The 22,403-nt window shown below is 52.0% G+C and overlaps 1 protein-coding gene across 1 annotated transcript in view; it reads right to left on the minus strand.

Moving 5' to 3' along the window:
- Positions 1-370: 370 nt before the first annotated feature.
- The window catches only part of DNAAF8 (dynein axonemal assembly factor 8), a 101,611-nt gene continuing 79,578 nt past the window's right edge, over positions 371-22,403 (minus strand). The window contains exons 26-32 of the mRNA XM_054271159.1: positions 19,761-19,956; positions 16,351-16,445; positions 15,365-15,485; positions 12,453-12,670; positions 10,562-10,615; positions 5,133-5,189; positions 371-560 (exon numbers count right to left, since the gene is read on the minus strand). Coding sequence (XP_054127134.1) covers positions 483-560; positions 5,133-5,189; positions 10,562-10,615; positions 12,453-12,670; positions 15,365-15,485; positions 16,351-16,445; positions 19,761-19,956 — 819 coding nt within the window. The 3' untranslated portion in view covers positions 371-482. The remainder of the gene's footprint in view (positions 561-5,132; positions 5,190-10,561; positions 10,616-12,452; positions 12,671-15,364; positions 15,486-16,350; positions 16,446-19,760; positions 19,957-22,403) is intronic.

Raw genomic sequence — 22,403 nt, forward strand, 5'->3', positions numbered from 1 at the left:
AGCAGGGTGGCACAGCCCAGGACAGGGCTGCTGGAGCACAGGCAGGTGAGCATTGAGCTGTCCAGCCTTTCATCTTATTGAACAGCTCAGCCTGGTGCTCTGACCCTCCAGGGATGCAGCTCCCCCTCTGTTTCCATTCCATTCCATGGGGTTTGTCTTTGGCTCAGAGCAGCAGCAGCAGCAGCAGCAGCAGAGTCTCTCCATCTCAGGAGGCACCTGAGAGACACAGAGTGAGCACCTGGCCCTGGGTTTGCCTCCTGAGCTTCCCCCAGCCTTGCTCCAGGCTCACAAGCAGATTGTCTCTGGATGGATTCCACAGGGGTTTGTTTTGGGGCACTGAGCCTTCCTCCACCCCTCTCATTTCTCTGAGCCATGCTAACACCTCAGATGTGTTTAATTCCAAATAAACAGTGCTCTAAGGGCTGCTGGAGTCCGTGTAACCATGTCCACAGTGGCATCCAAGGCTGCCTTGCCCCTCTCTGCTAGCAGTGCTGGGCCTCAATTCGGTGGATGCTCTCTGATGTCAGGGGGTCAAAAAAGCAGCAGAGCAGCTCCTGGGCCTGGGGAGAAACCAAGGAAAGGGTTGGAGGAGAGCTCTGAGTTCTGTGAGTGGCAAAGAAGCTTTTTTCCAGAGGCAGGTTTATGTGCAGAGGCTGTTTCTGGCTGGATGGATCCCAGCACAGAGCGGCTGTGAGTGTCCCACAGCAGGTGACACTGCTCCTTGTGAGGCTCAGAGTTATATTTGCAAGGAAATGAAGAGAAGCAGCAACAAGCAAGGTGCTAAGGGGGAAATCTCCTCCCTCCCTGGCTGCTCTGCCTGCCCTTCCCAAGCCTGGCACAGCTGTTGGTGAGCTGGAGAGGCCAATGGGTGCCAGGGGCTGAGCCCAGCCTGCAACCCTGGCTGCGTCAATGGGCCCCAAAGCACTGGGGGTGCTGTGACCCCACACAGCCCTTGGGTCCCCCTGCCTCTCCTCACAGCTTCTGAGTCTCTTCCAGGGCACTGCAGCCCCTCTGCTGCTGCTGCTCAGGGGACAGGGTCACACCAGGAGGGGCTGGGAGGTTTCCCCTGTGTTTCAGGTGTCTGCAGGGAGGGTGGCTCCAGGCAGAGTGGAGGGATTGCTGCTGCCAGGGGAGGCTGGGCTCTCACTGAGGGACAGAGACTGTGTCACCGTGCTGCTCTGATGGTGGCAGGTCAGTGCTGTCACCAAGGAACAGCCACTCTGTCCCCACAGCCCCAGGCACAGTCACTGCTGCAGGTGAGGGCAGTGCCCAGCCCCAGGACATCCCAGTGGCTGAGCACAGCACCCTCTGACCACCCCGTCATCACTGGAGACACCCCAGTTTGGGCATGGACCAGCTGCAGGGACACCTGAGACAGCCCTGAGGAAGGTCACAGCCCCTGATGGTGGCACCAACAAACCATGGCTCTGTCACTTCCAAATGGGAGCTGTGCTGAGTGTGCCTGGCAGGGTCACTGGGGGAACAAGGAACTCCCAAAGCCTGGATTTGGCTGCTCCTCAGGCAGGTGTTTCACCCAGGGCAGCTGGAGGAGCTCCAGGAGTGCAGCAGGAGCAGGCACAGATGTCAGCACTGCACCAGGCCACGTTTGAAGCTGATTTCTCATCCTGCTGCCTAATCCCAAATCACACTGGGAGTGAGGATGATATTCCATTTCACTTCCATGGCTTGACTCCACCAGCAAAGGCAGCAGCTCTGCTCAGACCATGAGGATTTGAAACCCATGTTCATTTAACCCTCCTGAACTCTGCCTGATACCGCGTTGTTGCTCATTAGCTTTGCCCTGCAAAGCCTGGCTGACATTTCACAAACTCATTAGCAGGAGATCAGAGCCTCAAACACCATTCCCGGGGCCATCCTTTGAGGAACAGATTCCCGGTGGGTTTGCCCCTCAGATCTCGCTGTGATTCCTGAATTTGGGAGACAAAGGCCCATTGGAGCTGCTGCTGTGCTGGTTGTGCCCCAGGACTGCATTCCTGCTGGGAACTCCCTGCTTCCAGAGGGATCAGCCTGCACACCCCAGGCTGCCAGGAGCAGGGAGAAGGGCTGAGCATATTTGCTTTTTCTCCTCCCTAGCACAAAAAGCCCTCTAAGCCTGTCCCTGATAGGCTCGTTCCCCAGGCAGAAGGGATTTTGTGTCAGGCACGGAGATGTGATGTCCTTTCAAAGCAAATCAGGAGACAGCCTGCACTCGCTGGCCTGTCACATTCCTTGGCAACAGCCTGGCACCCTGGCAGCAGCCAGGGCTGGGCTGGCAGAGCCCCGCAGAGCCGTGCCCCGGGCACTGCAGCGCCGGGATCTGCTTGGGAAAGGGCTGGGAGCTCAGGGATCCTATGGGAAAGGGCTGGGAGCTCAGGGATCCTCTGGGAAAGGGCTGGGAGCTCAGGGATCTGCTTGGGAAAGGGCTGGGAGCTCAGGGATCCTATGGGAAAGGGCTGGGAGCTCAGGGATCCTCTGGGAAAGGGCTGGGAGCTCAGGGATCTGCTTGGGAAAGGGCTGGGAGCTCAGGGATTCACTGTGCCCTCGGGAAAGGGCTGGAAACCCAGTTCAGAGATCATCTGCACCCACAGGAAAAGGAATCCAGCTCAAGGATCCTCTGTGCCCCTGGGACAGGGCTGGGAACTCAGGGATCTGCTTGGGAAAGGGCTGGAAACCCAGTTCAGGGATCATCTGCACCCTCAGGAAAGGGAGCACAGCTCAGGGACCCTCTGTGCCCTCAGGAAAAGGAACCGAGCTCAGGGATCTGCTGTGCCCTCGGGACAGGGCTGGGAACCCAGCTGAGGGATCTGCTCAGGAAAGGGCTGGGAGCTCAGCTCAGGGATCCTCTGCCCACGGGAAAGGGCTGGAAATTCAGGGATCCACTTGGGAAAAGGCTGGGAGCTCAGCTCAGGGATCTGCTGTGTCCTTGGGAAAGGGCTGGGAGCTCAGCTCAGGGATCATCTGCACCCTTGGGAGAAAGAACTCAGCTCAGGGATCCTCTGTGCCCTCTGGAAAGGGAACTTAGCTCAGGGACCTGCTGTGCCCTCGGGAAATGGAGCTCAGCTGAGGGATCTGCTTGGGAAAGGGCTGAGAACCCAGCTCACGGATTCTCTGTGCCCTTGGGGAAGGGCTGGGAGCTCAGGGATCCTCTGTGCCCTCTGGAAAGGGAACCCAGCTCAGGGATCTGCTCGGGAAAGGGCTAAGAACTCAGGGATTCACTGTGCCCTCGGGACAGGGAGCTCAGGGATCCTCTGTGCCCTTGGGAAAGGGAACCCAGCTCAGGGATCTGCTGTGCTCTCAGGTCAGGGCTAGGAACCCAGCTCAGAGATCCTCTGTGCCCTCGGGAAAGACTTGAGAGCTCCGCTTAGGGATCTGCTGTGCCCTTGGGAGAGACAGCTCAGGGATCCTCTGTGCCCTGGGACAGGACTGGGAACTCAGGGATCCTCTGTCCTCTGGAAAGGGAACCCAGCTCGGGGATCCGCTTGGGAAAGGGCTGGGAACTCAGCTCAGGGATCTGCTGTGCCCTTGGGACAGAGAACCCAGCTCAGGGATCCTCTGTGCCCTCAGGAAAGGGCTGGGAACTCAGGGATCCTCTCAAGAAAGGGCTGAGAACTCTGGGATCCTCTGTGCCCTCAGGAAAGAGCTGGAAACCCAGCTCAGGGATCCACTGTGCCCTTGGGAAAAGGAGCTCAGCTCAGGGATCCTCTCAGGAAAGGGCTGGGAGCTCAGGGATCTGCTTGGGAAAGGGCTGGAAACCCAGCTCAGGGATCATCTGCACCCTCGGGAAAGGGAACTCAGCTCAGGGACCCTCTGTGCCCTTGGGACAGGGAATCTGCTGGGGAAAGGGCTGGGAACTCAGGGATGCTCTGTGCCCTCAGGAAAAGGAACCCAGCTCAGGGACCCGCTTTGCCCTCAGGACAGGGCTGGGAGCCCAGCTCAGCCTCTCGGGGCACTCGGGGTGGTTCTGTGGCGTTAAAAGCAGGAATGCACGCTGTTAAAAGCAGCAATGCACGCTTCAAAGAGGGCTCGGTGTCTTTTAAGGCTCAGTCCTTAGAGCACTGGTGCTTGAAGGCAGCAGCTCTGATGTGTTAGATGAGGTTACAAACACATCTCACTCTCCTGCTGGGCTTTTATTGGGGAAGAAAAGGGATCCAGAGGAGAGGTTTGTCCACTTGCTATCGGTTCTCACTCCCCACAAGTCTTTTATCACAGAACCACAGAATGGTTTGGGCTGGAAGGGACCTTAAAGCTCACATCCACCCCCCTGGGATGGGCAGGGACAGCTCCACCAGGACTTCCCATCCCCTGATCCCATTCCTCAGGCTCTGCCTCCTCTCTCCAAACCTCTCATTTGTTTTGAGCTAAATTTTGATGATTACAGCCCGAATTTTGAATGCATTTATGCAGTTTATTCCCATTAGCTGCCCACATGTCTGGAGCTCAGTGTTTCCTTTCTTGGGCTGAATTACTGAGAAAATATTCAGCTAGACCATCCCTGGAATGGCTAATGGCTTCACTCCTCCTCTTCCACTTGGATTTGGGCTTCTGAAATGCAACTTCCAGAACACAGGACTTGTGCTAGCTTGGCTGAATGAACATTTCTTGTCACTATTTTTGACAAATATCACAGACACTTGAAGTTCTGCCCTGTGAGGGTGGGCAGGCCCTGGCACAGGGTGCCCAGAGCAGCTGTGGCTGCCCCTGGATCCCTGGCAGTGCCCAAGGTCAGGCTGGACAGGGCTTGGAGCAGCCTGGGACAGTGGAAGGTGGCACTGGATGGGTTTAAGGTCCTTTCCAACCCAAACCATTCCACAATTCTGTGATATTTTCCTCAGTGTTGATTTCTCACAAAAAGTAACAGAATTTCTATGGAAAATATAGAACCTTTATCAATATCTCCAAATGTTTTGATTCAAAGCTGTGTCACCACTGTAATGTGGGAGACAGTTTGACAGGATTTTGGTGCCACCTTCCCCATGTTCTGGGCTCTCAGCCTAAGCCAAGGCTTGGGGCTGTCACCACCTCTGACTCACAAAAGTTATCATTCTCTTTGAAATTTCAACCAATATTAACAAGTTTCCTAGATCACAGGAGCACAAAGAACACATATCCATAGCACAAATTTCTCTACTTGCCTGATTCTCATTCTGGGGATACAGGAGATGCTCTGCAGTGTCCAGGGCTGACTGGTTCTGCCAGCAGGCACTGGGGGCAAAGAGAAAGGAAAGCAGGGTTAGTTTGCCATGTCAGCTGGGAGGGAGGGCTGAGCTCTGCGCCAGCAGCTCCAGCCACAGGCATCTGCTGCTGCTCCTCTTTACACAGCTAAATCCTGGCTTTTACAAAGCTTTGTGTAAATGGCTTTGCACTATTTAAATACAAACCTTCAAACAAACTTTAAATACAAACTGGACAAGCCACGTCCAGGTGCATCAGGGTGGTTCTGGGGCAGTGGGAAATGCACATAAATCACATAAAAGCCCTGGGCAAGGGGCTTTTCCTGCACTGAGATAACACAGGGAGCCTGCACTGATTATGTGACAGAGATGGAAAGCAATTTGTAGTGAACCATAAGGTCCTGGCTGGAACTTAAACTCTAGTTTAATACCTGTTCCTACTTGGTATTTTTCCACATTGCTCACACACTACAGTTTCTTTATTCAGAATATTGCAAAAGTAGAAAAAATACCTAAGTCCTGTTTCTCATTAATTTCACTCCCCAGGTGAAGAAACAATTATCAGTGTTTTCTATCTCTATGCTTTCAAAATACAAACATGGTAAAAACACTTCTATGTTTAAGGAGTTTCACCTTTGCTCCAATTTCTGCATCCTTTTTAGACAGCATTTCCCTTACTTAGATAGCCAAAGACTTTTTTAATGCATAAAAAAAAGCAATTTAAGGTTGTTTGTTCATTTTTTTCAGTGCTTCCTGGGTGTTTTCCCCCAGTGCCAGGGGGAGCAGGCACTGCCTCACCAGTCCTGGTTTTGCTCTGACCCTCTGTTGAAGATTGCAATGCAAGTTGTTTTACATTACCATCTGTATGGCAGATTATCTTTTGTCAAGTGGGCAGTTTTCCTTATCTCTCTCTGAGTGACCACAATCGCTCCTCCCTTGGGAGGGGACATTGCTGATAACAGCTATTGAATGTCCCTGCATGGCTGATAAGAACTACAGCATCCCATTGGGAGATGTGAGCCCAGAGGGAGGAGCCAAGCATTGCTACCCAGATATAATCTGGAGATTCTGGAACACCAGCACAGCTTCTCCACTGGATTTCCCAGAGGAACAGCAGCTGCCTCTTCTTCCACTGGATCTTCAGAGGAAGAATACACCCTTCTCTACAGGATCCCTGCTCCAGCAGAACCAGCCCTGACACTGCAGGAGGGCTGCAGCCACAATTCCAATTGGACTGCCACCAACACCCTGACCCACAGGGTGTCAGGCTGGGTTCTGACTCTGGCAGTGTTGTTCTAGTGTACTGCATTGTTTATTTTATGCTTTTTTTTTTTTTTCTTTTCCCTATTAAAGATCTCTTATTTCCTGCTCCCATAATTTTTGTTGCCTGAGAGCCCCTTAATTTAAAATTTATAGCAATTCAGAGGGGTGGGTTTACATTCTCCATTTCAGGGGAGGCTCCTGCCTTCCTTAGCAGACTCCTGTCTTTCCAAACCAAGACACCCTCCTCAAGCCACACACGACCTGACCCCAAAACGTATTCCAGAGGAATGGAAAGGCAAGTTATCAAGCTCAGCAGTGCCTTTTGAAGGGACTCTGTGCAAACTCGGAGCCTCAGGCTTGAGAATTCCCCCGAGGCTTTGGAAACCCCTCCCTGCTCCCTCCTCCACAGCCAGGTATTGTGCTTGGCAACAGTTTTCCCTTCCCTGCTTTTCAACAGCTCCGAGATTTTACACCCCATGTGCTCATTTTTTTCCTTTTTTTTTTTTAAATTTCTACACCTCCTTCCCCTCCCAAGCTCCCCGGGATGAGTTTCCTATAGGGATAACATCACTCCCTGCTAGCAGCAATTAGCGCTTGGTAAGAATGTTTCATCAGAGAGAAAAACATCCAGCTAAGTTCCTCAGCTCCTGGCTTCTGCTCTGATTGCAGTCCCTCGTTTCCAGGCTGGAAGGCACAAAGCCTGGCCTAAAACTCTAATTTTTTCCTGCTGCAGCTCGGTTTTGGGGGTGCTTTATAGCCAAACCTCACCTATGGAGCTGAATTAACCAGGTGAGCTGCTAAGTCTGTGCACAACACAGGTCCTGACAACCTTAAAGTGCTTTTTAAATGCTTAAACCATAGAGGAGTAATCACTGTGGAACCAGCATCACCTCTTAAGGCAGCTAAATCTGGTTTGTCATGCATAAAAAGCAGAGCATGCCTTCCTTCCAGGAGTTGCTTTGAATCTATTGCTGTAAATTCTTGCCTCTGCCACCCTGCAGCCAGGAAATGTGGCTGTGAAAACAAGTTATGACAGGGAAAATTCAGATGCTTTATCCTGAGCCATGCAGGCAGCCACATGCTGCCAGAACGAGGGAGGTGAGTCCCACATGCTTTTCCCTTGGCTGTGGGTAGGATGGGGTCAGTTCCCTTTCTGGGGTCCCCACTGCTCCCTCACCTGTCCAAACACCCCCTGTGCCCTGTGAGCTGCCCTTGGCACACCCCAGCCAAAGTGCCAGGCTGATTTTGTGCCCACAGCTGTGTTGTTCTGTCCCTTTTTGTGTGCCCAGTGGGTTTCGGTGCAGAAATGATGCCCTGGATGCCCAGGGAGCAGCCAGAGTGGGCCCTGCTGCTGAGCAAACACAGAAAGGAAGGTTTGGGGTGCCTCCAAACCCCCAGATCTGAATGCCTGTCCTTGGCAGAGCTGCTCAGGACCAGGAGCAGCTTCACTGGCAGAGCCCACATTGCTCCTCTCAACACCTGATTCCTCTTTATCCCAGCCCATCTCTGACATCACCGATGGGAACGTCCCTCCCTCCCCGTGGCACAAAGCCAGAGAAATGTGGCTCAGCTGGGACTCAAGGGCTGGAAAATCTGGAAAATAATCCCTTCAGCACGGTGAGGCTCCAGCAGGGCAGGTATTGCAATGCTGGGTCCTGGCAGAGACAGGAGATGAATATCCACTGATTTATCCGGGACACAAAGGGCTGATGGAGCTGTGAGAGTAATTAACCTCTGGTGTTATTTAAATTGAAGATGTCTTGGCATGAAGTGTCCTTGGGAGGCACCAGTGAAGTCAGGCTCATTGTAAAAAGTTCCACAGCTTGACAGACAGAAAGGGTGTGAGCTCCTGATCTCCCTGGGGATCAGAGCCCTCCCTCCCTCCTCCCACCCCCGGGCACACCTTTGCTGCCTCTCCCTTCCACAGGCATTTTCCATCATGAAGGCAAAAATGTTGGGATTTTTTTCTTTGTTTTGGGGGTTTTTTGGGGTTTTTTGGGGGTTTTTGGTTCGGTGTTTTTTTGTAGAGCTGGTTTGAAAAGGCTCTGTGATCACTGGTTCTGGCACTGTGGGGAGAGGCAGAGTGGATCCTGCTGTTTGTGGCTAGATCCTTCTCTTTGGGGCTGGATCCTGCTATTTGGGGGTAGATCCTGCTATTTGGAGCTGGATCTATTCATTTCAGAGTGGATCCTTCTCTTTGGGGGTAGATCCTCCTATTTGGGCCTGGATCCATTAATTTGAGAGTGGATCCTTCTCTTTGGGGCTAGATCCACTCATTTGAGAGTGAATTCTGATCTTTGGGGCTAGACCCTGCTGTATGGGGCTTGATGCTTCTCTTTGGGGCTGGATCCATTCATTTGAGAGTGCATCCTGCTCTTTGGGCAGATCCTGCCCTTTGGAAGTGCCTCCTGACCCCCCTAAGTCACACACAGGTTATTTTGGAGCCCAGCACAGAATTTCATCCTTTGTGCAGAGCAGGAGGGGGGTGAAGGTGCAGACATTGGCACAATTCCTGCTCAGCCCCTGGGGGCCCAGGAGGAGCCCCAGGAGGTGTCCCTGGAGGGGCTGCCTTGGGACTGGCCCCTGGAATCCCAGCCTGGAGGACAGGGGAGTGCTGGGCTTTAAGCAGCACCCACGGCTGTGTTGCTGGGGAAAATAGAGATATTGGGATCTGGAGTGACTTTCCCAGAACTACCTCCAGCAGTGACCTCCAGGTTCCCAAAAGTTCACTTTTTTTCCCATTGTAAGCCAGAGAAAGCTGGGAGAAATCTCACCACAAAGGCCTTGGCTGACTGGCTGTTTGTGTTCCCTTGCAGAGAGGAAGGTTTGGGATGTGGCTCCCAAGGGTGTGATTTTAAATGAATGGAAGTCAAAATTAAAAACATTTTTGAAAAGTTACCAGTGGAATCTGTTCCAGCCATCCCTCCCAGGTGTGGCCCTGGGAACATTTCTGCAGAGTGAGAACTCTGAAGTGCAGCCACGTGGATGTTCAGCTTGGATCCCTTGGATCCCTGAAACTCCAGCATTCCTGAATGCACTGGCAGCACTTTCTGGAAGTGCTCCAGAGGGCACAGCCCAAGCCAGGATGGGGTTTTGGCAGGGATGTGGCACAGCCCTGACTCTGGTTGCTGTGCCAGAGGAGCCATGTGTGAGAGCTGCTCATGCCAGTGCCAAACAGCAGCCCCGTGCAGGGAGCCCTTCCCTCTGGGGAACACAGGGTTAATTGCCCTGCTAATCACTCTGTTTCACTAATCAGTCCCTGCAGAGGGGTTCTGTTTGTTTTTCCAGGCTTATACATCCTCTACCCAGCTTTTCTGGTGATTTATTTAAGAGGCTAATTTTTGATTTTGCTTTCTGGTGTTTATTTTAAGGTTTGGTTTTCTGTTTGTTTTTTTTTTCTTTTCCTTCACAGCAAACATAAAATCTGCTAAGATATTTCTCCTAGGAATTTTATTGATTCAGCAGGTCTATTCCCAATGTGACTCCTAATTTCAGAGAATTCCCTGCATTCATGGAACCTTATGGACACTGCAGGTCCTTAACAAAGGACACAACTTGGTTTTTAAAGGTCCTGAGTAGAGGACACATGGCTTGGAAACTGGGGGACACTCTCAGGTATGGGGCCACTCATGACAAGAGACATTGAGGGCATGTCCAGGGAAGGGGCTGGGGCACCAGGAGGGGCTGATGGAGCTGAGAAAGGGGCTCAGCCTGGAGCAAAGGAGGCTCAGGGGGGACCTTGTGGCTCTGCACAGCTCCTGACAGGAGGGGGGAACTAACTAGGGGGGGTCGGGCTGTGCTCCCAGGGAACAGGGACAGGACAAAGGGAAACAGCCCCAAGCTGTGCCAGGAGAGGGTCAGGTTGGATATTGGGGAAATTCCTTCATGGGAAGGGTGGTCAGGCACTGGCACAGCTGCCAGGGCAGTGGTGGGGTCACCATCCCTTGAAGAGTTAAAATGTGTGGATGTGGCACTTGAGGGCCTGGATTAACGGTGAACTTGATCTTTCCCAACCTGAACAATTCCATGACCAGTGACTGACCCAGAACAGGCTGCCCTTGAGTGAGAGGCACAGAAGAGAGGTGCCCTTCTTACCTGTCCAGCAGGGAGCCCAGGGAGGTGACAGAGCTGTCCCACTGTGCTGCCAGCACCAGGCACAGCCCATCCTTCAGCAGGGAGCACTGCAAGAGAGGGAGGAGCAGAGCTTTGGTGCTGCTCTGCGCCTGAACAAGTCTCTGAGTGTGGCTGATGGGTGAGGAACAGGAGCCACAGAGCAGCAGATCCCCCCAGGCAGAGGCAGTGCCATGTCTGAGTTGTGTGTGATCCCCACAGCCCTCTGAGTGAAAACCAGCAGTGTCTGGGTGTGTTATCACTCCCTACCTCTGCTGGAAGCAGGAACACCAAGACAGGTAAATATTGAGATATTTTAGCAGAAACACTGATTACTTGAAGCAGCCCATGTCCCTCCTAGAGAGGGAGAGCAAAGGCTGTGACATTCACCTTTGGCTCAGCTGCGCCAGATCCTTCTGGAAACACCCCAGGGCCATTTATCTCTGACAGGAGGAGGGAGGGATGGCTCTGCTCCCCCAGTGTCCTTCCTAGAGAGCTGTGCACATTATTCCCAGTGCAGGGGATGGATCCTCAGGGGACTCAGGGCACAGGCAAGCAGTGCTTACAATAATTGCCTGCTAGATGTAATTGCTGTTCCACACAGATGTACTTCAAAGGGATGTGTCAGTTTTTAAAAGCACAACCTGAAAAGATCTTACATGCTCCTATTACAGATAACACCCAAGACTTAGAACTGAGAGCTGGAAGCCCAAATGTTTGTGTTTTGTGAAGGGGCTGCTGTGGTCTGAGAGCCCTTGGGTGATTGCCACTGTCATTACTGTCCCCCTTGCTTACTCTGTGCTGCTGACAGCATTTTCCTGCCCATTCCACCTCCCAGCTCTGCCCAGGCAAGGTTCCTGACTGGGTGGGCTTTTCCTACACCAAGAGGAAAACTCTGGGCCTGGTTCTCTGCTGTGTGGAGCAATGTCAGCTCAGCCCAGCAGCACATCCTGTGCCAAACTCCAGGGCTGCACCTGCTGACAGCCACAGAATGGCCTGGGCTGGAAGGGACCTCAAAGCCCATCTTGTCCCACCCCTGCCATGGGCAGGGACACCTCCCACTGTCCCAGGTTCTCCATCCAGCCTGGCCTTGGGCACTGCCAGGGATCCAGGGGCAGCCACAGCTGCTCTGGGCACCCTGTGCCAGGGAACAATTCCTAATTCCCAATATCCCACCCATCCCTGCCCTCTGGCAGTGGGAGCCATTCCCTGTGTCCCGTCCCTCCATCCCTTGTAAATGGTCTCTGTCCATTGTTCTTGTAGCCCCTTCCCACACTGGAAGACCACAGTGAGGTCACCCCAAAGCTTTTTCTTCTCCAGGTGAACAATCCCAATTCCCTCAGCCTTTCCTCCCAGCAGAGCTGCTCCATCCCTCTGATCATCCTGGTGCCCCCTCTGCACTGGCTCCAGCAGCTCCAGCTCCTTTCTGTGCTGGGAGCTCCAGAGCTGGAGGCAACACTCCAGGTGGGAAAACCTCAGGCTCCAGGGCACAGTCCAAGAGGAAAAAGGGATTTTTAGCATTGTAGAGGAGGATTACAGGGGTAATCCTGTAATTACCCCTGTAAAAAAATGGGGTGTGATTACAGAGAGGGAGATAGAAACTGTATTGCTGTGGAGAAACAAGAGAGGAGGCAGCAGCAGAGCACACAGAACAGGGTGATGGCTGACTGGAATGAGACATTCAATAAATGAGGGGTGGATGGGCCATTCCCATGAGGGCTCCCAGGGATGCAGGACCATCAGGAAGTGCCCCCAGTGCCCACATTCTTCACCAGAGGTGCCAGGGCTCAGAGGCAGTGCTGCAACAGTGCCGCCACAGCCTCGGGGCAGCACCATCCCAGCAAGGCGTCATTACAAGGCTCTTCTTTAGTGCCAAGGAAGCAAAGCCCAGCCCCAGCTGTTCCATACCTTTGCTGCAACGCTGCCCTTGGCCCTGCTGAGCATCTGGGAGATGCAGAGAGCCTGGGCTGAGTCCAGCACAGCCAGCCGAGCTGCGGTCAGCAGGAAGCCTCTGCCCAGGAGCTCCTCCAGCAGCGCCACGTACGGGGGCGGCTCCGGGCCCCGCAGGATCAGCCCGGGCAGCACCAGGCACGTGCTGGGCCACAGCTGCTCCAGCACGGCCTCACCTGCTGGGAAAGGAACACAACATTGGTGGGTCTCTGCCCCCAGCACCTCTGAGCCCTCTCAGCGCCTCTGCCCTGGCACAGATGTGTCCGCGGCAGTCGGGGGCACTGCGGTGTTGGGGAGGTGTCTGGGATGTGCCCAGGGATGAGCCCTGGGATATTCTGGGAGGTGCCCTGGGATGTGCCTGGAGAGGTGTCCGGGGATGTCCTGGGATGTGCCATGGGATGTGCCCCTGGAGGTGCCCAGGGATATCCTGAGAGGTGCCTTGGGACAAATCCGGGGATGTGCCTTGGAATGCGCTCTGGGAGGTGCCTGGGATGAGCCCAAGGATGTGGCCTGGATATACTGGGATGAGCCCAGGGAGGTGCCCTGTGATATTCTGGGATGTGCCCTGAGATGTGCCTGGGGAGGTGCCCGGGGAGGTACCTGGGGATAAGCCCTGGGATGTCCTGGGAGGTGCCCAGGGATGTGCTCTGGGATGAGCACTGGGATAAGCCCAGGGATATCCTGGGATGTGCCCTGAGATGTGCCCAGGGAGGTGCCTGGGGATAAACCCTAGGGATGTACCCAGGGATGCCCTGGGATGTGCCTTGGAACGAGCCTGGGGATGTGCCCTGGGAGGTGCCCTGGGAAAGTCCTGGGAAGTGCCCTGGGACATGCCCAGGGATGTGTCTGGGGATGTGCCCTGGGATGTGCCCTGGAGGTGCCCTGGGAGGTGCCTGGGGATAAACCCAGGGAGCTGCCCAGGGATGTGTCTGGGGAGGTGCCCTGGGATGTCCTGGTACATGCCCTGGGGATATCCTGGAATATGCCTGGGGATGTGCCCTGGGAGGTGCCCTGGGAGGTGCCCAGGGATGAGCCCTGGGAGGTGCCCTGGGAGGTGCCCACCCCGAGCTGCTGCACGCCTCTGTGTCCCTGACTGGAGATCACAAGGCAGCAGGAGTGACCCCATTTCAGGAGTCAGACAAGGACAACTGCTGGTTTGCTACAGGAGCTCCTCTCCCATTTCCATTTTTGCCAAGCACAGAGAGCTGCTAATCCAGCTGCTTTTATAATCCCAAATGTAATTCTGCTCAGCATACGTGAGGCTTAATGTATTTCATATTTTCCTCCTGATAAATCTGTCTGTCCATTAGGCAGCAGCTTCGTGATAATTATTTGCTGGAAGGAGCTTTCCTTGTGTGCAAGAGCTTCCTCTAGTGTCCAAGAAGAGCCCAGAACGTGAGTGATGTGTCTGCTTTGCTGGAGGCACTCATGAGATCGTGCCTGACAGTTCAGAGATCACGTGGACTTGCTTTTCCAGGGCAGTAACTCTTTGAAATACATTTCCTGAGACACAAACACATCAGAGCTGTACACAGCTTTCCTTTTTACTCTGCTTAGGCATCTTCAAAGCTGAGATATCCTCGTGTAGCAGGAAATTAGGGGCATGCATTTTGAGATTAGCTCCTGACACTGAGCTGTGCAAAGCCTGCAGAATACCTGTGCTCTCTCCACAACAAGATGGTTCATTATTTTATTTTGTTTTATCTAATCTCTTCTACAAATCAAGTGATTTGGTCACAGCAAACCTGCACTAAGATGATGGGGAAAACACCCTCCTCAAAAACCTTGGGACAAATCTTCCTTTAGAGACTCCTTGCACAAAAGTCACTTGGTGTTCACCCCAGGAGCAGAGGACTTGATTTACCACCCCTCCTTGCACTTCTGCACCTGCTGGTAAGTGACCAATGCCCCCCAAAATCCTGTGTCAGGCAGGGCTGGGCTGTGATTCTGTCATTTTTACCCTGCTCCTCTCCCACCCACAGCAATCCTGAGGTGCCACAGCTGGGATTAAGGACTGCAGTGATCAGGTGTAGTACAGCAACATTTTCTGAGCTGCCCACATCAGTCCTGAAGCCACAGGAATGGGAATAATTGCTCTAAACAATTCTATTCCCCAGGGACCACCACAGGGTTGCTTTCACCTGGTCCCTGCTTGTTTATAAAGGCTTGGGATCAATCCACAGCATCCCAAGGTGGGAGCATCCCCTCGTGCAGAGCCATCTCCTGCCCTGCAGCACAGCTGTGTTTACACATGTCCATCAAGCCAAATCAGCAGGAGAAGCCTTGAGGAGCTGCTGCACTCAGAAAGTGTCAGCCTGGCTGAGGCTCCAGCTCCCAATCAAAGCCAGCCTGGCCATGGCTGGGAGTCATCTGGAGCTGGCAGCTGCTCAGCAGCACTGGGAGCTGAATGAGAGCTCAGCTCAGCTCAGGAGAGGCCTCTGGCCACGCTGCCAGCAGCACTCCCTGCACCAGCTGATATTTATCTACTCACAACACAGCACAGCTCACCCTGCCCAGCCCTGCAGCCTCTCCAGGGCAGGCTCTGGATGGACACAAACCACCAGGGCTGTGCTGAGACACCTGGGAGGGCTCAGAGAGGAACAAGGGCTGCTCTGACTGCAGCTGTGCTGTCAGTGCTTGTTCTGCTGCTGCTGCTGCTAAGGTGGACAGCTCTGTCTGTAAAGCCCTGAAGGGCTGGCAGGTGAACAGTTAAAGGCTGGACTCCCCTGGAGCTGTTCTCTGCAGCTCAGAGCTGTCTCTCCCTTCTGAAAGCACATCAATACCCAATCTTGCTGCCACCAGATGGTTTGTCTCGCTGTCCAATTAATCAATAGCAGCCCCAATCTATGAGAGGAGTTACATTTCCTTACCAGGACTGCCTGGCTGCTCAGAGCCCAGGACACTGGGGTGTTTTCCTGGCTCATGGGTGAGGATCTTGTGCTGTTTCCTGATTCCCAGGCTGAGGATGGGGTCGTGTTTCAGGTTATGGATCTGCAGGAGGGAGGGAGAAGCCAGTCATGTGAACACATTACCTAATGAGGAGGGATAACACTCCTCAAGTATTGATTCAGGCAAGCTGTGAAGCTTTTGTTGTTGTGGTGTACTTCTGTAATTGCCAGCCTAGAAAACACCTGCTTGTCTGGAGAGACAAGAACATTTTGCAAGCATTCTTCTTTTAATTGAGGCTTAATTCAGTGCAGCATCTCATCATCCTTTTCAAGGTCCCATGTCCAGCCATCATTTTAAAGTCTCCACTCCCAGGTTTTCAAGGCCAGGAGCTCAAACAGAGCCTGGGAGGGTCTGACAGCTTTCCCCAGTGCCACCTGGGGTGCAGCAGCTCCCTGTGTCCCTGAATGAACTGGCACAGGCAGGGTGCCCTGCACTGAGCTGCACACCCACATAAATGAGGTCTGTTACAGATGTGGCCATTTCCAGAGCTCATCTCCTGGGAGGGCATCTCAGCTGGATCACCTCTGAGCCACAGCAAAACTCAAACCTTTCCCTCCCTTGGCTGAGCACATCCCAATCAATTCCACATCCCATCCCATCCCTGAATGATCCAGAGCTGATAAAACCAGCTCCTGGGTGCAGAGTGCTCAGCAGCCAGGGTGAGGCTGCTGTCCCTGCTCCAAAGCAGTGCTGATCTGAGCCCTCCCAGATTCACAGCAGAGCTTGCTGAACAAACACATCTGCAGCAGCTCCTCCCCACCGAGGCTGCTGGGCTCAGTGCAGGGGGAGGAACATGCCCAGGGCCAGGGGAGCCTGGCAGCTCAGGAAACACACCCAGAGCTGCATTATCAACAGGGGATAGCAGGGTGGCACGGCTGGGTCAGCTCAGGAAGGGGCTCGTTCCTACCTCCTGCTCCTGCACTGGCTGAGCCTGGGCACAGCACAGCCCTTCTGGGAAAAACAGCTTCACATCCTGCACTGCCATTGCATAGGATCTGGAGCCTGAGAGAGAAACACAATGAGAAGATTCTCTCAGGCCATGAATTAAACATTCTCTAGACTCACACTCATCTTTTGGAGAGATTGATGATGTGCAACTCACTGCAGTAATTGCTCTAAAGGCCAGCTGTTCTGTACAGTAATAGCAAACATTTTAAACCATTATATTTAGAATAGTTCCATTGCCTCCTTGGTATTTTGATTTTGTCCTACTATCACCCAGCAGCTTCCTCTTGTAAACAAGACCCCTTCTATTTCCTAACAGTGGAGCTGAGGGAATCATGTTCAGGAGGCTGTGAAACCTTTCAATTCCAGCTCTAAATCCTGTTGTTCCCTTGCTTCTGGATCACACCAGGCTGCCCTTACTGAAGGGGAAGAGCAGCTGGTTAGTAAAACAAATGTACTTAGTGACAATAATGGAGGTCCCAAATACACTGGCAACTCTGACTGACCAAGAAAATCAGAATTAGCACAAGGCACTGCTGGTGGAACAACATTTTTCTGTCCACCTCTGGTCAAGAAAGGCAAATTGAGCCTAGAACAGTCAGAGAAATGACATGAGGATGGCTGGGGAAATGGAGAATCCTCTCAAGAGTTAAACCAGACCTTGGCTGCTTTGACCCAACACGACTCAAAGCTGAGAAACAAATGTGACTTCTGATAAACACTTCAGGGTAGGAAAGGTCAGAGGTGTAAAAGAGCTACTTAAAATACAGTCCAGATAATGGCACAGGAACAAATGGGCACAGAGTGTATGTGGCTATATTTAAGTTTGAAAATATAAGAAGATTTTTTAGCTCTCAAGGCTCTGTGACATCCATTCAGTTGGGGTGGGTGCTCATGGAAGGGAAAACGTGATGGGGCTGTCTGTGAGGGAATTAACTGAACTCAGTGACTCGAGAGGTCCCTCCAGGCTCAGCAGCTGAATATTTCCCTATAAAGCAACAGTGTTATAAAGCATTACTCAGAATGTTTGGAGATTTGTGGATGGAAAATATTAGAGAGGGAAAAGCTGTTTCTATTGGAGTTTATCTAGATTGCCAATGTGCTGGCACAGATCCATGCTCCTGGGTACAAATATCCTCTGAAATATTCCCACCTTGGAGGCTGCCCATTCACAGGATCCCACCTGAGAGCACTCAGCCCTGCTGGAGCACCATGATTCCAGGGTTTGTATAGCCAGAGCCCTTAAGGCAGCACTTTACAGTCCTGAGGTTGTGTTAAATCCCTGTGTATGAGCTGGGCTGGATCCTTTCCATAGCTCCACACCAAACCTTCCATCATTGGTGCCATTACAGAGAACACAAATGCTCCCAAATGAGCCTTTTACTCTCACTTTCTCAAGGTACAAGACAGTGCAGGGTGCACATGTAAGAGCTCTTTGGATGCAAGAAAAAGCACTAAAAGCACAGTCCAATGACTTCCCAAGCCCAGAGGAGATGGGAGGCAGCAGGTTCACCTCTGCAGCTCAGCCCTACAGGTTTAAAGCTGCATTTCTTGGTTCACCAGTCTCCCTGGAACCCCATCTTCATCTCAATTGCATTTCCTTTGTCACTTTGGGAGGGAAGAGCAGGGATTTGCTCTGCTTCAGGCATTACCTGAAGTTCTTCCTCAGCTGGAGCAAACCTAGGAAAGCCTGGTATTCCCTGCTAGGAAAGGAGGATGGGCTTGCACAGTCCCCCAGTTACTCACTGAAGGTTCTTGCAGCTTAACTGTGTTGGAGGAAAAGCTGTGGGAGGTGCAGGGGGTTAGGAACACTCCTTTGCTCATGGAGAGATGGCTCCAGGGCAGAGCAGCTGGGCAGGTCCAGCAGAGTTAGCTCCAGCTCATCCCTGTTCCTGCAATGGGTGCAGGGAGGGATTTGTGGGCCAGTCCTGGGCTCAGCTCAGAGCAACCTCAGATCCCAGCCTGGGGGGCTGAAGGGGGTCAGAACATCCAAGGATCTCCCTGTAACTCCCAACAGAAATGGGATGAGACTCAGCTCCCCTTGCTCATTTTCACTGAGCTATGCTGGGGATGCTCCAGCTGTAGTAAACACATGAAATTTGGGATGTTTATTACCCATTCTTAGCCATGGCTGAGGAGTTTCAGAGCAATCTGGATACACAATCCATTCATTCTTCTCAAGAGCAAGAGAAGCAGGGGCTGGAAATGGAAAAGTATTGGGCTGATAATGGAAAAGTATTTGGAGAGCCCTGATCACTTTTTGGTTTTTTGTATTATAAGTAAATTCTGCTCTTCAGTCACTCCCACAAACCCTGTGGGATCTCTCCTGAGATCCCAAGTCCTGAGGCTCTGCACCAAGGGCCTGGTTCTCTCTCCCAAGCTGTGGCTCCTTCCCTCCCTGCCAGTTCTCAGCAGCCCACCTGACATGGATGGAAATAGGGAGTGACTCCACAGCCCAGGCACAATGGGAAAAGCCAAACAATCCAATGGATCTTGTCAGGAAAGTTCCTCTGGGACTCTGGGCACACAGTGCCTGCCAGCTCACCTGATTTACAGAAATTATTGCTTTATTTTTCTGTATTCCTTTTATATTCCTGAAGAGAAACACAGGCAGGGAGCTACCAACCCTTAATTCCCTGTGAATTTTGGAATGACATCCTCCCCTCCTTGTGGCAATGATGTTGGGCTCTCCACAGGCTGCTCTCTCCAGGCATATTTCCCATTTTCCCATTCTTCACCAACCCCCACACATCCCAGTGCCTCCCTGCTGGCAGAGGAGCTGGGATGGGGCAGAATTCCAAGGATGCTGCCTTGCCCTGTGCCTCTGCCCATGTGCCAGCTGCAAAGAGCCTTTCCAGATGGGAAGCAGCTGAGTTTCCCTGCTTGCCTCAGCAGGTTTGGGTCACCTCTGTCCTGCCAGCCCTCAGCACTGGGAGATGTTACAGGATGTCCTGGAGTCTTTGGGAAATCTTGGAGCTGGCCAATGGCTAATGGAGACATCAGGAAGGGACACACAAGGCAGGGAAGACAGATGGGTTCTTGGGAATAATTCCAAAATAACCAAGCTAAAAGTACAAAATGACCAAGCAAAGAGAGATCAAAGGAAATGTGTTCTGATAAAGGCAGAGCTGGGGCTGCTCTGGGAGGAAGCCTTTTGGAATTTATCTTCTGGGAGAATATTTCATTGCTTGAGACACACTCAGCTCAGCCACCAAGAACACAGGGAGAGTTTCCTGGGCAATAATGTCCTGCAGTGCCTGCCAAGGCTGGATCTGTAGTGACAGATCCAGTGACAGGAGGGAACAAACATAACATAACACATTGCATTTTTGTATATCCGAGCCTTTGGAGTTTTCTTTTACAAAAACCTACCATAAAATCCATTCTGGACTGTGCTGGTGCCATACTGAGCCCTCCAGAGGAGTGGATCCAGTGCCTGGGCCAGCTGAGGATCCTCTGGTCCCAGGAGATCCAGCAGCTTCTTCACAGCATTGGGCCTCTGCAGGCACAGCACCAGGGCAGTGCCCGAGGTCAGGTAGGCACAGTGAGCTTCTACAGCAGCTGAGTCCTGAGAAAAATCAGAAATGAACAGATCATGAGGAGCTGGTGAGCACTGGGAACATCCCAGCTTTCCTTTGGCTGGGAGGGAAAGTTGTGAGTAAGCAAATCTGCTGCTGCTTCTTGTCTCCTCTCCTCTTTCATACACTGCTGGTGTCACAGACATCTTTTATGAAAAAATCCTTTCCTTAGGATTTTTCCTCCTGAGAAGCTGAGAGGCCTCAGGTACAAAATGTAAACAATGGTTATCTGCTGCTGTGGAATGCAACAGGTGCATCTGTGATTGGTCTCATGTGGTTGTTTCTGATTAATGGCCAATCACAGTCAGCTGGCTCAGACTCTCTGTCCAAGCCACAAGCCTTTGTTATCATTCTTTCTTTTTCTATTCTTAGCCAGCCTTCTGGTTAAATCCTTTCTTCTATTCTTTTAGTATAGTTTTAATATAATATATATCATAAAATAATAAATAATCAAGCCTTCTGAAACATGGAGTCAGATCCTCATCTCTTCCCTCATCCTCAGACTCCTGTGAACACTGTCACACTGCTGCTGTACTAAAGATTCTAAAATCTAGAGCTCAGACATCAAGCAATGCCCATTTTGTGCCCACTTTATGCCCATTTGTTCCTGTGGCATTATCTGGACTTTATTTTAAGTAACTCTTTTTACACTTCTGACTTTTCCTACCCTGAAGTGTTTATCAGAAATCAGATTTGTTTCTCAGCTTTGGGTCAAAGGAGCCAAGGTCTGGTTTAACTCTTGAGAGGATTCTCCATTTCCCCAGCCATCCTCATGTCATTTCTCTGACTGTTCCAGGCTCAATTTACCTTTCTTGACCAGAGATGAACAGAAAAATGTTGTTCCACCAGCAGTGCCTTGTGCTAATTCTGATTTTCTTGGTCAGTCAGAGTTGCCAGTGTATTTGGGACCTCCATTATTGTCACTAAGTACATTTGTTTTACTGACCAGGAGGTCACAGGAGGGCTGTTCATTCAGGGGGACATCTGGATCAGGAGGAAGCACAGGCACAAGCGAGAACAGCAGGGTCATAAATACCCTGGGATGAGGAGCCACTTTTTAATTCTTCAGCTGATGTAAAGTGATGGATCACAAATGCCAGAGCTTTGCTTTCTGAACTCACAAATGGCAGGAATCCCACACACCCCCTGCTTCTCCTGAAGAGTGAACTCCAGACACTGGTTAGGATCAGTGTCTGGAGAACATAAAAGCAGGAGGGTCAGAGCAGGGGCTGCAGGAAATCAGTTTGTTCTCCTGGCCTTGTCTGACACCCTTTGCTCCACAGCAGATTCTCCACCTTTGCATCTTTCCCAGGCACAGCCAGTTCAGCCCATGCCCACCCTGAGCAGAGCTGTGGGGTCAGAACACCCTGGGATTGTGCACTGGGGAAAGATGAGAGGAAATGACAAGAATCAACCACTGCACAGGTGAGGAGAGGCTGCTCTGAGGGCTGGGGACAGACAGACAGACAGCTCTGGGACCCTGGGACAGACAGCAGAGCTGGGGCAGGTGGGTGGCAGAGCTCTCTGGCCTTGCTGCTTGCTTTAATCAAGGAAAACCTTGGGAAGCTGCAGATGGCTGGGCTGGGCACAAGGTCAGGGTGCCCACAGCAGCTGCAGCTCTGCCTCCTCCTGCTCCTCCAGCTGAATAACAGGGCAGGAGCATCCACTTCTGCCTCTTCCTGCCCTTCCAGCTGAATAATGTGGCAGGAACATCCAGCTGTGCCTCCTTCTGCTCCTCCAGGTGAATAACAGGGCAGGAGCATCCAGTTCTGCCTCCTTCTGCTCCTCCATCTGAATAACAGGGCAGGAACATCCAGTTCTGCCTCTTCCTGCCCTTCCAGCTGAATAACAGGGCAGGAACACCAGCTGTGCCTCCTCCTGCTCCTCCATCCAAACAAGGTGGCAGGAACACCCAGCTGTGCCTCCCTGCACCCCACAGAGCAGCAGCCAGGGCTGGATGTTCTCTCCAGTTTAGAAAACAAGGGCATTTCCAGCTCTCTGCCAGAATCAACCCGTGGCTGTTTATTTTTTTTCCCCCCCCCAGTTTTTGAGGAAATAAAAACAAGAGGAGAGGAAAAAACCACCATTTGATTCAGCTGAATCACGTCATTCCCAGAGGTTTTAATTCCTCTATTTTTTAATCTTCTAAAAGCAGCAGAGGATAGCAATTCTCTAGATAAAACATTTGCAAAAGCAAATCCTATCACTTCATTTAAAAATATGGAGATAAAACACTTCAAGGCCTCTCTGCTTTTCTATCACGTGAAACCATTCAGTGCCTTTGACCCAAATCTTCTCTCACTCTCTGCTCCTAAATTGCAGCTCTGAGAAGTAGGTTATGAATTGACAACCACGGGCTCAAGCCTGATATTCCCCCCTCCATTTGCAAAATATTTCATGAGCAAATCCCTCTGTGCTTAAATTGGTGATGTATTTA

Source organism: Melozone crissalis, unplaced genomic scaffold (assembly GCF_028551555.1).
Source record: "Melozone crissalis strain CALT ecotype California unplaced genomic scaffold, PUWL_Pcris_2 ptg000012l_1, whole genome shotgun sequence".
Taxonomy (NCBI): Eukaryota; Metazoa; Chordata; class Aves; order Passeriformes; family Passerellidae; genus Melozone; species Melozone crissalis.